This window comes from Medicago truncatula, chromosome 2 (assembly GCF_003473485.1).
Source record: "Medicago truncatula cultivar Jemalong A17 chromosome 2, MtrunA17r5.0-ANR, whole genome shotgun sequence".
NCBI classification, from domain to species: Eukaryota; Viridiplantae; Streptophyta; class Magnoliopsida; order Fabales; family Fabaceae; genus Medicago; species Medicago truncatula.
In genome coordinates, this window is record NC_053043.1 from 7607452 (window position 1) to 7621900 (window position 14449).

Here is a 14449-nt window from a genome sequence, read left to right on the forward strand (position 1 = left end):
AATACACGTGGCACCTCACTAATGGGATGTGGGTGCCACGTCAGCAACGAAAAGTCAAAAAATGGTCTGGGGATCCAAAACTAACAAAGAACCCAAACATAGGGGTCTGTTTTGTATTTAAATTAGTTAGGGGTCCAAAAGTGCAATTAAGCCTACTTTTTATATAACTTGAAAGAGTTGAAATGAGTATACTCATCTAGTTTAATATACTCATCTAGTTTAATTTGTTACACTTTTTAAATGATAAAGGAAAAAAAAAAGTAGACATATATATAATCATATCGTGTTTGTTCTATTTTTTTTAATATTTAAATTTATTTTTATCTATTTATTATTATTGAAAATTGAGCACATTTTTGAGTAGTTTTCTTTATATTATATTATGTAGTATAGATGAATGGTAAATTTACTCAAAAAAAACATGAATGGTAGAAGACAAATACCTATCAAGAAAAGGTGGATAGAGTTATTAATGTTAAGTTGACATAAATCAATATGATTCATTTGTCTTCCATAATATAAATAGTGAAAGAAAAATGAATGATTTGAATATTTCAAAATAATTTGTCCTCCCTTTTAAAATTCCATTTTAATTCCTTGACATATTTTAATGTCCAATATTGTGCCCTCGTGAACATAACTCAATTGATATGGATAATGTATAATATATGCAAGGTTCGGAATTCGTTTGTATAAATTAAGTCAAGTTTTTTCGAGTATACAGTAGAAGTTCGCTTGTATAAATTACGTCAAGTCTTTTCGATTTTCTATTGCGCATAACTATATGCTTTTATCGTATTTGGTTAAAAAATTGTCATAATATGACACAAACAAATAAAGATTTAACTTGTATTGTTACTATTGTCCCCCAAAAAAATGTATATTGTTACTATTGTAAAAAAACATATTATATAATAGATAAAATTGTAATCAGAATAGTTTAAATGAATAGTATAATTGAAAGATAAAAAAGCATCCCAAAATTATATATCTCCTTATATATAGGTATAGATATGTAAATTAAATAACTAATAAGAAATTTGTGAAAATAAATAAAAATTTTATCAAAAAAATATTACTAATGATTTCTTTTATTGATACATAAAAGACAAATATTAGTATATAAAGAGATAAAAAGAAGTAAAAAAATTATTATATTTTCATTCATTTTCATCACGAGGCAATATAATCCTAATATAAAAATAATATGATATAACACACCTAAAAGACCCCTTATAAAATAAACTATCCAAGTCATTGTTTTATTATCATCATGGATCACACTACCAGAAAAAAAATCATCATGGATCCCATAAGGTGCACATTACCTACTCTGTCCTATGTTGATCATTTCAAATTTTATGTTGATCTATGAAACATACAGAATTGCGAATGCTTGCTTTCCAATCATCTTGAAACGGACCAAAACAGAGGATTTTCCAATGCATTTCACTATGGTTCATCTGATTGTTGTAGTGACCTATAAATAGTGCCTAGTATACTATAGATATATGTTGATCTTTTATGAATGAAGTGCAAAAACCAAGTATAGTAGCTTTAAGTGTAAGTGTGTAACTCATTCTTCAGAGTCTCACATTGATTATATATAAATGTTCAATATAGTACTTGAGTCACGAGACTCTCCCAACTAGTAGGTTAGTTTTATGGGTGGGATTTCCTCATAGTATTAAATCATAACAATTGATGCTTTCGTTCTAAGTTGGCCCACATAAAAAACTATTTATAGACCGGATTTAAGTAATGCACATGTTAGGTTAATGATGCCGTCAAAGATGAAAGAGATACCACCTAACAAACTAGTCTTTTGAGTTGAATTCTCCTCGTGAACTTAAAGTCATAAGACTCATTCACAAGTCTGAGTGCCTACTATCAAAGCATGTTATGGAAAATTAGGTTATACATTCAATATCATGATCCAATGCAATTGACCTCTGTAATGCCTACTGTTACATAGTCTAGACTCTGGAAGCAATACTGCAAAATTGAATTTGTATCGCATTTTAACGAAACTAAACAGACAAATTTGAACAATTGACTATCAATAACAGTTTATAAGTTTAGTATCATGCCAAATTACAAATTCCTTAGCCAAATTTTTCTACAACCATTTATCTTTGGAAACATTCAATTGACATCTAAAGTTTCAACAGATGGCAGTAATTATCCAGAAAAAAAAGATGATTTATAATCTAAAGTAACAAGATATGTAATCAAATCTAAGGAAAGAATAAACTAAGATTTAAATCATTTGACAAGTATTGGTGCTTAAAGTTTTCTAATAAATTTTGGGAGTTATCATTATCCTGCAAATTCAGAAGGAAAAAAAGACTATTTACATACTGGAGATGCTTGAAAGTGTTTTTAATTAAGAACACATGATCCTTTTTCTATAATACCAATCCTGCAGAAACATGACTCTAAATTTTTTCTAAATTTCAATAGAAACTTTGAGCATGAAACAAACCATAAACTTTCATATTTTGTACTCAAGCAAAGGAAATCCACCAACTGATTATGCAGCAAATTATAATTTTGGATAAAACTCAAAGAAACTTGTAAGCTAATAAAATCTAAATCAATCTTAATGGAAACAGAAATGCCTCCATCATGGTTTCAGCACACCAATGTTTGGCAGGGTTTAGATAACATGTCTCTACCAGAGATGCATTAAACCGTACTTAACTATTAGATTTTATGCATACTAAATTAAAAACAACACTTACTTCAAATCTTAATTGAGAAAAAACAAAATAAAGACTAAATAGTCTTAGCTATAATGTATTCCATCCAACTCTTAAGCCCCTCTACATGATCCTCCAGAACATCTATTTCAACTTGTTGGTTATTCTCATCAATCAAATTCGTGGCCTTAGCAATTGTAGATTCAATCTTCTCAATTTCTTCTGAGGAGAGTTTCAAATTAATATCATTTTTCTTTAAAGCAGTTCCCATTTTGTAAATGTAGTCATCCAATACATTCACTGCTTTGGCCTTCCTTAGGAATTTCTTGTCTTCAATACGGTATTTCTCAGCTTCTTGAATTAACTTTTTAATATCCTCACTCGACAATCTTTCTTTGTGATTGGTTATCGTAATCTTATTTGAACTGCCAGAAGCATTATTCTTAGCAGAAACTGTCAAAATACCATTTTCATCAATAGCAAAACAAACATTTGAAGAAGGGGAGCCGCAAGGAGCTGGGGGAATGCCGAACAAATTAAAACAACCAAGCAAATTGTTATCACTGGCTCTTGCTCTCTCACCCTCATAAACATTAATATTGGCAGAGATTTGGTTATCTTTAGTTGTTACATAGGGTCTTGTTTTATTGACAGGAATGCAAGTGTTCCGAGGAATCACCACATCCATTATATCTCCTATCACTCCCCTGCCAAGAGACAAAGGTGTAACATCCTGCAGCACCAACTTTGGAGCGTTCTTAACGCCTCCACTCAACAATGCAGCCTGAACAGCTGCCCCATAAGCAACAGCCTCATCAGGATTAATGCTCTTGCACAAGTCCTTTCCATTGAAAAAGTCCTTTAATAGCTGATGTACTATGGGAATCCTCGAAGACCCGCCGACAAGGACAACATCATCTATCATGCTCTTGTCCATATTAGCATCAATAAGACAGCTTCCAACAATCGTCATACACTCGTTAAAAAGATCCATATTCATCTCCTCAAACTTGGCCCTATTGATCGATGAAGAAAAGTCAATGCCTTGAAATAAAGAATCTACCTCAATAGTGGCAACAACAAGGAAAGAAAGTGATCTTTTTGCCCTCTCACAAGCAGTTCTCAACCTCCTCAAGGCTTTTGGATTCCCACTAATGTCCACTTTGTTCTTTCTCTTGAACTCTTGTACAAAGTAGTTCGCCATTCTATTATCAAAGTCTTCTCCACCAAGGTGAGTGTTGCCAGCAGTGGCCTTAACTTGGAAGTTGTTGCCCTTAATCGTTAGTAAAGACACATCAAAAGTGCCACCGCCAAGATCAAAAACAAAAATATTTCGCTCTCCATCATAATCAGTTCTCTTGTCAAGGCCATATGCAACAGCTGCGGCAGTAGGTTCATTCATTGCCCTCATAACATTGAGGCCAGCAATGGCACCCGCATCTATAGTGGCTTTTCGTTGAGAATCATTAAAATAAGCAGGTACAGTAACAACTGCATTCGTCACAGTTGTTTCTAAATACGACTCAGCAATTTCTCGCATCTTTGTGAGTACCATAGATGATACCTCTTCAGCATGGAGTTGTTTCTCCTGATCCTTGTACTTAACGGTAATCATGGGTCTGTCATTGTCACCCGCAGTCACCTTGAATGGCCATAACAGTATATCATCTTGAACAACAGGATCACTAAACTTCCTACCAATTAACCTCTTAGCATCTACAAAAATTACATTAGCAATTATCATCATTCAGTCCACTTGAGCATTAACCATAGGAAAACAATAATAACAATAACAATAACAATACATGTGTGTGTGTGTGTGTTAGATAATAAGTTATTGAGCCTATGTTGTTGGACCCTTTACGTTTTTAAGTTGTTAGCTATGAAGCACAAATACTCCTCGAATTAGGTATATCCCAGGTGTCGGATACGTATCTTGTCCAACACCGTCACATATGATTAGTCTATCGTCCTTTAGGGTTTACTATATATTTGCTTGTAACCTTTATCAATTTATGCCATTGTAATAAACCCTAGGTTTCTTTTGTTATTTTCTATGAAACCCTAATATATATATATATATATATATATATATATATATATATATATATATATATATATATAAAGGAAGTAAAAGAACAGAAATTACCAAAGACAGTGTTTTGAGGGTTGGAAGCAGCTTGATTCTTAGCATTATCACCGATCAACCTCTGATTTTCGGTGAAAGCAACAAAAGAAGGTGTTGTTCTGTTGCCTTGGTCGTTGTGAATGATTTCAACTCGATAGTGTTGATCCTGCCATACTGCAACACAAGAGTACGTTGTGCCAAGGTCTATTCCTATTGCAACTCTGTCGTATTTTCTCTTCATGTTAATGTTAACTTGCTGCTAGGTTTTCTTCTTGTTAAACCTATATAGCCTATTCCGTTGTTTTTGCCTTCAAGCACAAATAATTTCAAGTATATTACTGATTCGTTTTTTTTTTTTTTTTTTTTTTTTTATCTTTCCATATTATTTTTCAAATAGATTGCTGATTCGTTTTTTTGTTTTATCCTTCCATATTTTATGATTTGTTTTCCAAAACAAAATAGTATTCTGTCATAAATAATTCTTTTTGAAAGAAAATAGGGGTTCTTACAAAAAAAATCTACAGTCAATTAAGTAAGTGAATTAAAGTAAATTGATACATAACCAACCAACTGTAAGTGATTAATGAAATCTACAAAAAGATGAATTGTTCATAGAGCATGAATAATGTCTCCAGAGTCTTTTAGCAAGAGTTTTTAGTCTTTTTTATTAGACTTTTAGTTGAGTTTTGAAAAAAGTTAGATTATTTTCTAGTGTGCGGTTGCTAAACCTCAAGGCGGTCTCTACACATGGCGAGATGTTTTGATGTGAGCAAAGAACCCGTTCATTATGTGCTAAACATCAAACGGAAAATTGGTCTTGTTTGGTTCCATGAATCTCTTAACTTTCAAGATTCTTCAAAGCGACACCTTTTGCGTTATTTCTTATGTCGGCAATTTTTATTGACCAATTATCCTGATACGAGGAAAGGTTTCACCTTGTTTACCTTCCAAACACCGTGACTCATCATATGTGCCTTTGTCACGCCATTCACTATCTGTTTTCTCATGATCTAGAAGATTTGGCGGCTTGACCAGAGGCCTCTTCTTCGCAACTCTTTATTAGGATTCAGAAAAGAAACATTAAGTTGCTGGAAACTGTCAAAATGTTTACCGACTTTGTGGAGAGAATTTTACTCTTCTTATAATTTAGACTTGGACAACTGATTAGCCAAGATTAACACTTCTTTTGCGCAAAGTGCAAAATCTTCAAGTAAATACATATGTGAGCATATTTCTGAGATACACGCCTTTAAGAAGTACTTTAAGTTAAAATGGCACCTTCGAAACTCCACTTATATGATTCGACGGATGGATGAGGTTTTAGTTGATGTCACTTCTATTCCTGTGCTTCTTTCATCTTGATTGATGATGAATTCCCCGGATGACCGACTCATGTTGGTAACTTAACTTTCCTTGACGTATATCAATTCTTTAAAACTAATTTGTCCAAGAAATCCGACAAGAATGTTACTTTTAATGTTCGTAACCAACCTATTATGAAGGAGTTTCTGCATGGTTCCATTGAAACCATATTATTTTATGAACGTATTCATTTCTCTTTAATCTTGATTTTCCCTGACTTAATTATTGGCTTTGTTTTTCTTTTGAAAACAATTTCATTGCCCCAGCCACTCCTGATTCCTCCCAACATCAATGCAAAGGCCTCTGACAAGACACTAAAAAGTTTTGACAACTTTAAAAGGATGTTGGAACCCATCCAAAATACAAGAAGAAAAGGTTGAAGGGTGGCTTTCTGGCCCACTCAACTGCACCTTCACCTCCCCGTTAGGGCGGATATTGTCATTCATTCTTTCGACGAGGACATCATATAAAGAACGGGGATATTGTAAAACCGGATTGGTTCTAGAACAATTCCTTTACATTTATGTTTTGATGATTACAAAGCATGATAAAAATTTATAAACTAACTGTTTGCTGGAGTGTGCAGGTCGAGTCCGATAAGATGGAAATTTCTTAGTTGTTCCTCTAGAATGAAATCTCAATTAAGTATAACACATGCTTATACACATCCTTCATTCGGAAGGCTCCATGAAAGCATAAACCAAGCATCCAGATTAAGTCATATTCATGGAGTGTCCAATAACTTCATACACTATGAGATGGTTCTTATACCATATCCATATGGAAGAGAGAAAAGATAATATGTAGTTAAAGAAAAAGGCTTGTTCTCCAATAAAATGAAATATTTAGCAAAATACAAGAACAAATATAGATTCAAAATGTTTATCCTCTTAATGTGAGAGTTGTAAGATGTTATTTAAATCAACCGAGTTGTATTTATGCACTAATATCCTTGTGATGACACCCTTTCATTACAGAATGTTAGTGTCTTTTTAAAGATACTTCACGGTCTTTTGTGCAAGTATTAGCATGTTTTAGTTGATTTTTGTAATGAGTTGAAGAAATCGTCATGAAGCTGAAGATTTGCATTAAAGACCTTTGAAACATATCACATTCGCCCAAACCAGAAAATTATGTGGTTGTGTCGTGCTTTTTACAAGAAGTATCAAGTGATCTCTTGGGATATAGTCACTACGGATGTTAGGAATGGGATAAAGAATGAAGAAAAAGGATGACACAAGCTGCTGGAGGCTGCACATCGCGCGGGAACTGAATAAAAATCACAAGACAAGTTATTGCCTCGTGTGCATCACGCAGAGGCACCGTGCATATCGTGCAGGGTCGCTTGTTTCAGGCTACACATCGTGCAGATAGCTTGCGCATCACAAAGCTATTCCTGAATCATAGGATCTTGTTCTTCGATGAAAATCCAGTTCAGTTCCAGAGGTTGAAAATCGTAGAAAGGAGGGAGAAACACACTTTCTAAAATGTAAAGGCTGAGGATAAAACTTGGAAACAAGATACCATCAAATTTGTGCATTGTAATGAAAATATCACCAACGTCAACCAGGTTATAAGATCATCACAACTTGGAAACAATATCACCAACGTCAACCAGGTTACAGCAGGATTATAATGATCTTAGTTCTATATTTTTTACACTGCTGTAAAACTTTTATGCTGCTGAGAAAATCAATTTCACCATGAACTTTTGGAGTCTATGGAAGGCGAGAAATGAAATGTTGTGGAGTAATAAGTCGGAGGCTGCAAGTTGCATACTTTAGACAGATCTCGTGTGGTTCATGTGGAATGGAACCAGGCAAAATATCGGGCAGCATCTCATTGTTCAAACTATTGGTTTCGCAAGTGTCATTAGAGAATGTAACAGTTTGTTCAGCATAGCAAAATGGATGTACGCGACAGGGAAGCTACCGGGCCGTTATTGGCACTTTAATGGTTGAATGATTGGGAAGTTGAGAGTGTAATTTTTGAGCTCGACAGTAAAATAGTGGTTGATTTCCTGTACATAGTTATTGGCATTGCTATATCAGATAATCTAGAAGCAAACTTCGTGCCACCCAGATTTACCTCTGCCATATTTCATTTGTTACTGCACTTTATGCATGTCCAAAGTGCTATTATATACCTTCAATGTCCTAGCATTATCCATCCATACAAGTCATGGTCATGCCTAATGTATGTTTTATTTTGATTTGAATATTCTTTAGCAATTTCCTAGTGTGTTGAAGCTCGTGTGTTGTCAAGATTTTTGTATGTTGAAGCATATCTAGTAGGTGTTTGGATAATGGGAGGCGGCCGGGGTAGCAGAGCATGTACAATAACGGATGTAAAATGGATACATGTCACATGAAGAGTGAATTTGTACATATACCATGTAACAAAACAGACAACCTATCAATGTAGGGAAGTTCATAACCTTAAACGCCAACACCCACTGGGAGTGCAATATATTTGTAAGCATTATGTACAATAATAGGTGTAAAAATGGATACATATCACATGAAGAGTGAATTTATACACATACCATTTATCACAACACACAACATTCTATACATAGGTAGGGAAGGTCATAATTTTCAATACCATACACCCAATGGTATTGCTATGTGCAATATAAACGAGTAATCTACCAATTTCGTCCATTAACTTGCACCCTCTTTCTCATTTCATCCCTCAAATAAATAAATAAAAACCAGTTCCCTTAAACGTATTTCATGTCCATTTTATGAATCCCTAATGTGACAAAACATTAGGGATTACGTATCATCTTCATTTACTTGAGGAACAGAGTACGAGGGAGGGTGAAAGTTGAAGAACAAAATTAATGGTATACTCTATAAATATAGTTACAGTCATTACTTTTCAGGCAAGAGAACTAAGCAAATTCACGATCAGGAAACAACAAAGGAGCCAAGAGACTCCAGAGATACAACCCAGCAGTAACCCATTCTGTCCCAATCCGAACCCATACTGATGTCCAACCAACATCTATCAGATCTGAGCTTTCAGATGTGCTGGTCCATCCAGAAAGAAGCATGGCTGAATACATGCTAGCGAGGGCAAATATTAGGTGGAAGAATGAATAGGAATAACTAACTGGTCGGGCTTCCTTTTCCTCCTTTTTGCTTTTTCCTTCTTCCACTTCTTCAAGAAGAGGTTTGCTCTCACCTAAATAAACATATTTCAAACACTTTTATACTATGGAGATGAAGTATGAACAAACATGTGTATTTGACAAATATGAAAGTTGTGGTATATAAAGAGGCGTAAAAGAATTTAACCTAAATACACACACGTGAATGAAAAGATATGAGATCGTAAAAGAGTTCTGACTAGTACTATTACCTGCTTTAGGTGAAGATGGTGGTGATAAGAATGTGGTTGAAGATCCAGCACGAAGAGCAGAATACAACACAGACAGCACTGTTGTTAGCATGCCAAGAACGAGTGTACCCGTGCTTACAGCTCTGGACTTGTTGAGACCATTGCACTCATAACCTCGAGGTTCGCTAGAAAGACCCGTGTAGCACACGTATGCACAGTAAAGTGATATCACAGATGCAGGCAATAAGCTTCCGTTCACCTGTTTTTGCATTACAATATTACTTGTTTTTTTCAATTGTAAAATAAATTAAAAGGAGGCTAAATAGATGGAAATAAGTACCGGATTAACCTTTCAAACATATTCAATTTCAGATCTCCTTATTTTTTAATCTTGACCAATAATACTAAGAATCAATTCTTAGAAGGCAGTGTATCAATAAAAATAAAAATAAAAAACTCTAGGCACAGATTTGCAATGAAAAAAGAACATCACTCTTGTTAGAATTATTAACATACCCCTCTAAATGCAGCTACTCAACATTCACCATTTAATCAAGACATTAATCACTCAATAGCAGCACATTATTCACAAATCCCTGACTTGAACACTTGAACTTTGTGCAACCAGCTACTGTTTCTGTCATATAGATTTATGAATTGCATATTGGACTATTTTGATGTTTATTTGTGATATATCAGCTATTGCGATGAGTTGTTTCTCTTGTTTGACTTATATAAAATGCTACTATTTGTATGTTTCAAAAGTTTCTTAATGTTAAAATATATTTTATGTAATTGTTAATTATTGATCACGTATCTTACGATTCACAATAAGATTCAATTTGCCTATAAAAATTAACAATAAGATTCAATTCACATTTTGAATCTCCAGTTGCTAAGCTTAGACCAGACCAAACAAGACCCAACCCAACAAGTTCAAAACTGATGGGAAAAATGACAAATCAGAAGGTAGATTTACAAGTTAACACACAAAAAGAGCATAACATTTGAAAAGAATAGACACATTGATAAATCGCAAGGCTCAAAATTCTGTTCCCTTGTTTGAGTTAGATTCGACTCAATACAGTTAGATTTGAGCTGATCAAAGCTTAATTCGTTTACCTAGACGGCCTACTTGGCTTATTGCAAACATGCAACAATGGGTTTCTAAGGTGGTGGAGCTTGGTGAATTTTATTGAGAGGGGCCATTTTATATGGAATATATATTAAATGTCTTCACAAATATCACGTAAATCGTTTGTTGGATTAGCAATTATTTTTGCATCAACTTACCAATGTGCATGTGGGTTCAACTCCTGATTATATCATTTTCGTGAAATAAATGCATCAGAAATACAAAAAATGGTGTGTTAGGCCTCGAACCCATGACCTCCAACTTACAAAAACATACATTTGCCTTTGTGCTGCTTTACATATCTTTTTAATTTACGAAACAACTAATACACACAGACACACATCCCTAAAAAACTCTGTCCCTGGGTTTCATTTTTTTATTTTTTTTTGGTTGGGGACTTTGTTTATGTGAGTAACAGTGGGGTTGAAACTTGAAACTCAATACAACATTGTTCACCTCCTTTGTAGATAGGTTCACATTATTTATGGAGTTGGGTGCTACAACTGTGAGGCTAATGTTTCGAGGACTATGGATGCTCGTCGTTCAGCCATTGCATTTATATTATTTATTATAAAAAAACATTGAACCACTACCAATTTATGCATGTATGGGAGAAAATAACCAATGCATAGTAGGCTTATTCAATCACCCTCAAACTCGGTGATTCTATGCAAATCTACATGAGTCCATGTGAGTGTACGATGTTTGCATCGAAACAATTTTGTAAGCACGATAACTCGATTTTGTATCCTAGAATGGTAAACTAGTACAATTAAGTTATGATCAGAATACGGGATATACTTGTTTAGGACACTAAAATCATAACAGGGGTCAATGTCATAATAACACCTACAATAATTAAATTTAACGATTGAACTGAAAAACTGGAAAAGAAAACTATTACCATAACAAAATAGAAAACCTTCCAATCTTCCATTAAAATATAAACAAATTAAATCAAACTATTATGATTAATTTCTGATAGGACACTGGTTTTAGGCTAAAGCCCAATAACCAAACTGAAAAGACAAGTTAGAGGAAGAGTTGCTGATGTGGTTAAGTTAGTTGGAGTTTGTTAGAATGTGTGAGGGTTTATAGGGAGAAGGATGGGTGAGTGAGGATTCATTCCGAAATATTGTTAGGGTTGGTTAGGAGAGTTTTCTTTCTGGTTAGGAGTTCTAGGAACTCTGGTCTATCTTTTTCTTTCACCATTTATCACCATTGTAGAGCTCTTGAGCTCATCTTAACATTCAATAATATACCACAAATCCACAATCTACTATCTTTTAAAACATGAGAGGGAAAAAAGAGAAAAGTTTCTTGTTTATTTGTGGTGAATGGGATAATTAATGGTTCACCAAACTAGCCAAGCTATCACAATCTAATTTGTAAAGCACAAAAACAATGTTACTGAAAATTGCAGAAACGTCGCACGCTCTCTCATAACCAAACAACTCATATTGCACAAAAACATGGAATATAAATAGAGCTTCAATTGCTTAGAGGCAATTCTATTCATTACCTTAGGATGCAGAGCAACAACTCCAAACACAAAAGCAAGAATCATCGACATGGAAAGGAAGAAGACATTGAGACCACAGTCATATCCCCCAGGGTTGAACCAAATAAAAAGAATTCCTGACAGCGTAAATGCTGCAATGTAGCATCCAATTGATACAACAAGTAGAGCAATATACCTAAACATGCAAATTTCTTAAGAACATAAAGGCAAAAAGAAAACCATAGGGAAATCAATTATATAAAGAATTTCGGCATACCATTTTTGTTCATCTTTCTCAACCCATGAATCATTCCAATTGTGGGTACAGTCGAGTAAAATTATAACTTGAATCAGTAAAAACAAGCCAGCCCCAAACTTTGATATGAATCCTACAGGTATTATACATATAAGCATGTCAATCATCAATCTCACAAGTAACCAAGAGGGAGAAAGTGAGGACTACAGAGCATACCATACGCTAGCATTATGGAATCTGGAATGAAGAATGCAAGGACGATAAGCAAAAGCCATATCACTATCTTTACGGTCCATCCACCATGGTGCCATGAATCACGCTTATCATTCTGGTCCTTCACACCAATCATTATGAGGGCTAAAACAACAAAGAACAGGCAATTTCCCAAGCTCACGTGAAGAACTGCTTGTACTTGATACCATTCCTTCGTGTGGGTATCCGATGAATCTATCCCTGCAAGTTTGAATTTATATACCAAATGAAAAGAGAGAAAAACAAATTCAAATCTTAGCACAGGAAATGCCGTGCTCAGAACAAAAGATACCAATTCAGAGAGCTTGACTAACGCAAGCCCACACACTAGAATTAGAAACTTGTGAAAGTATCCAAAAATTTATATATTGGCACTAGTGTTGTTAAATAGCTATATCCGCGCTATAGCATAGCGAGATTTGACCAAATGGCGATGCGAAGTTTAGTATATAATATTGTCAAATTGCAGCTATAACGGCCCTATAGCACAACACCATGAAGTAGCTGAATTTGAACAAACAGTCATTTTCTATGATCTTCGATTGACTAGACTGATTAACATTTTATATATTCAAATAGAAATATTATCCCAAGTGTGGAACTAACTTTTTTTTATTCAAATTCTAAACAGATAATAAAAACCAAATAAGCACTAAATAATCATATATTCTATGTGTTCATATTCTACCAAAATTTCAAGTTTTTCTCTAATTAGTTAATTATACGTTTATAGACATGATTTATACTATGAAGCACGGACATAGACAAGGACACCAGACACGACAAGGACTTGAACAATGGCAGAATTCAATGTAATCACATGCGTCAATGTCAGCTTATCAATCACGTGTCGGACATCGAATTCAACCAACACAATTCTAAGCATCGAATTTCTGAAAAACCATTGACTATGAAGATGAAACAAAAGCAAACCCAATTTATCAAACTTAACCAATCATTAACACACATACCCAAATGAAAAATTAGTAAAAAAGTTGAAATCTTTAGCTAAAGAAATAAACTTACATGGAATTTTCTCCAAAAGGGGTGCTCCAACTTCTCTAAGAATCCAAGAAACTATAAGAGACGCACCAAAGAGAAAACAGTAACCGATTCTAGCTGATTTTTGTGAGATCCCAGATGCTACAGAGGTACAGAGACCACAAGTTAAAGATGTGCAGCATGATAAACAACACGACATGGTTGGTTTCAAGTGATGTTTTTCCTCGATTCAGTGTCGAATTTGACAAAACACTGTCACAGCTTGTTTGTGTCGTTTGAGTACTTTTGTCGTCGTTTAATCAAATGGTCGTTGCTTATCAAACTTGTTTTTTGACCGGAAGAAATAGATAAAACTTTTATTCATTCTAGCTTTATCTAAAATATTTGGATGAAATGATAAAAGATTTATTTCGATGTAATTAAAGATCATGAATTCAACTCAAAAAATGTAATAGTGTTAACTATTTTGAAAAAGAGAAATGATATTTGAACATTCATTTTAATGACAACTTTTGTAACAACTTTCTCTCTCATATTTATATTACTTTTTATTTTATCTCTCTATTACTATGGTGTTTCCGTGCCAATACCACTATTTTCTTTGTAAAATATGATTGTCAAATAAATTGTCACCAAATTGATTGTTCAAATAACACTCCTCTTCAAAAAATAACTTATAACTATGTCATCTACTGTCGTCAGATATCCGATTCGAATAAAAGATGGGGAAGTAAGAATTTCTTTTCAACTAAATTGATATTGATGA

The 14449-nt window shown here is 34.0% G+C and overlaps 2 protein-coding genes across 2 annotated transcripts; both read right to left on the reverse strand.

Annotated features, from left to right (window-relative positions):
- Positions 1-2778: 2778 nt before the first annotated feature.
- Positions 2779-5071, reverse strand: LOC25486072 (heat shock cognate 70 kDa protein). The gene is made up of 2 exons (XM_013607266.1): positions 4852-5071; positions 2779-4418 (listed from the first exon to the last, which is right to left on the reverse strand). The coding sequence occupies exons 1-2, from the start codon at positions 5069-5071 to the stop codon at positions 2779-2781; spliced, it is 1860 nt and encodes a 619-aa protein (XP_013462720.1).
- Positions 5072-8607: 3536 nt separating this feature from the next.
- On the reverse strand, positions 8608-14027 carry LOC25486073 (probable serine incorporator). The gene is made up of 6 exons (XM_013607267.3): positions 13708-14027; positions 12646-12882; positions 12451-12562; positions 12195-12369; positions 9559-9796; positions 8608-9381 (listed from the first exon to the last, which is right to left on the reverse strand). The coding sequence occupies exons 1-6, from the start codon at positions 13880-13882 to the stop codon at positions 9089-9091; spliced, it is 1230 nt and encodes a 409-aa protein (XP_013462721.1). The 5' UTR covers positions 13883-14027; the 3' UTR covers positions 8608-9088.
- Positions 14028-14449: the final 422 nt, after the last annotated feature.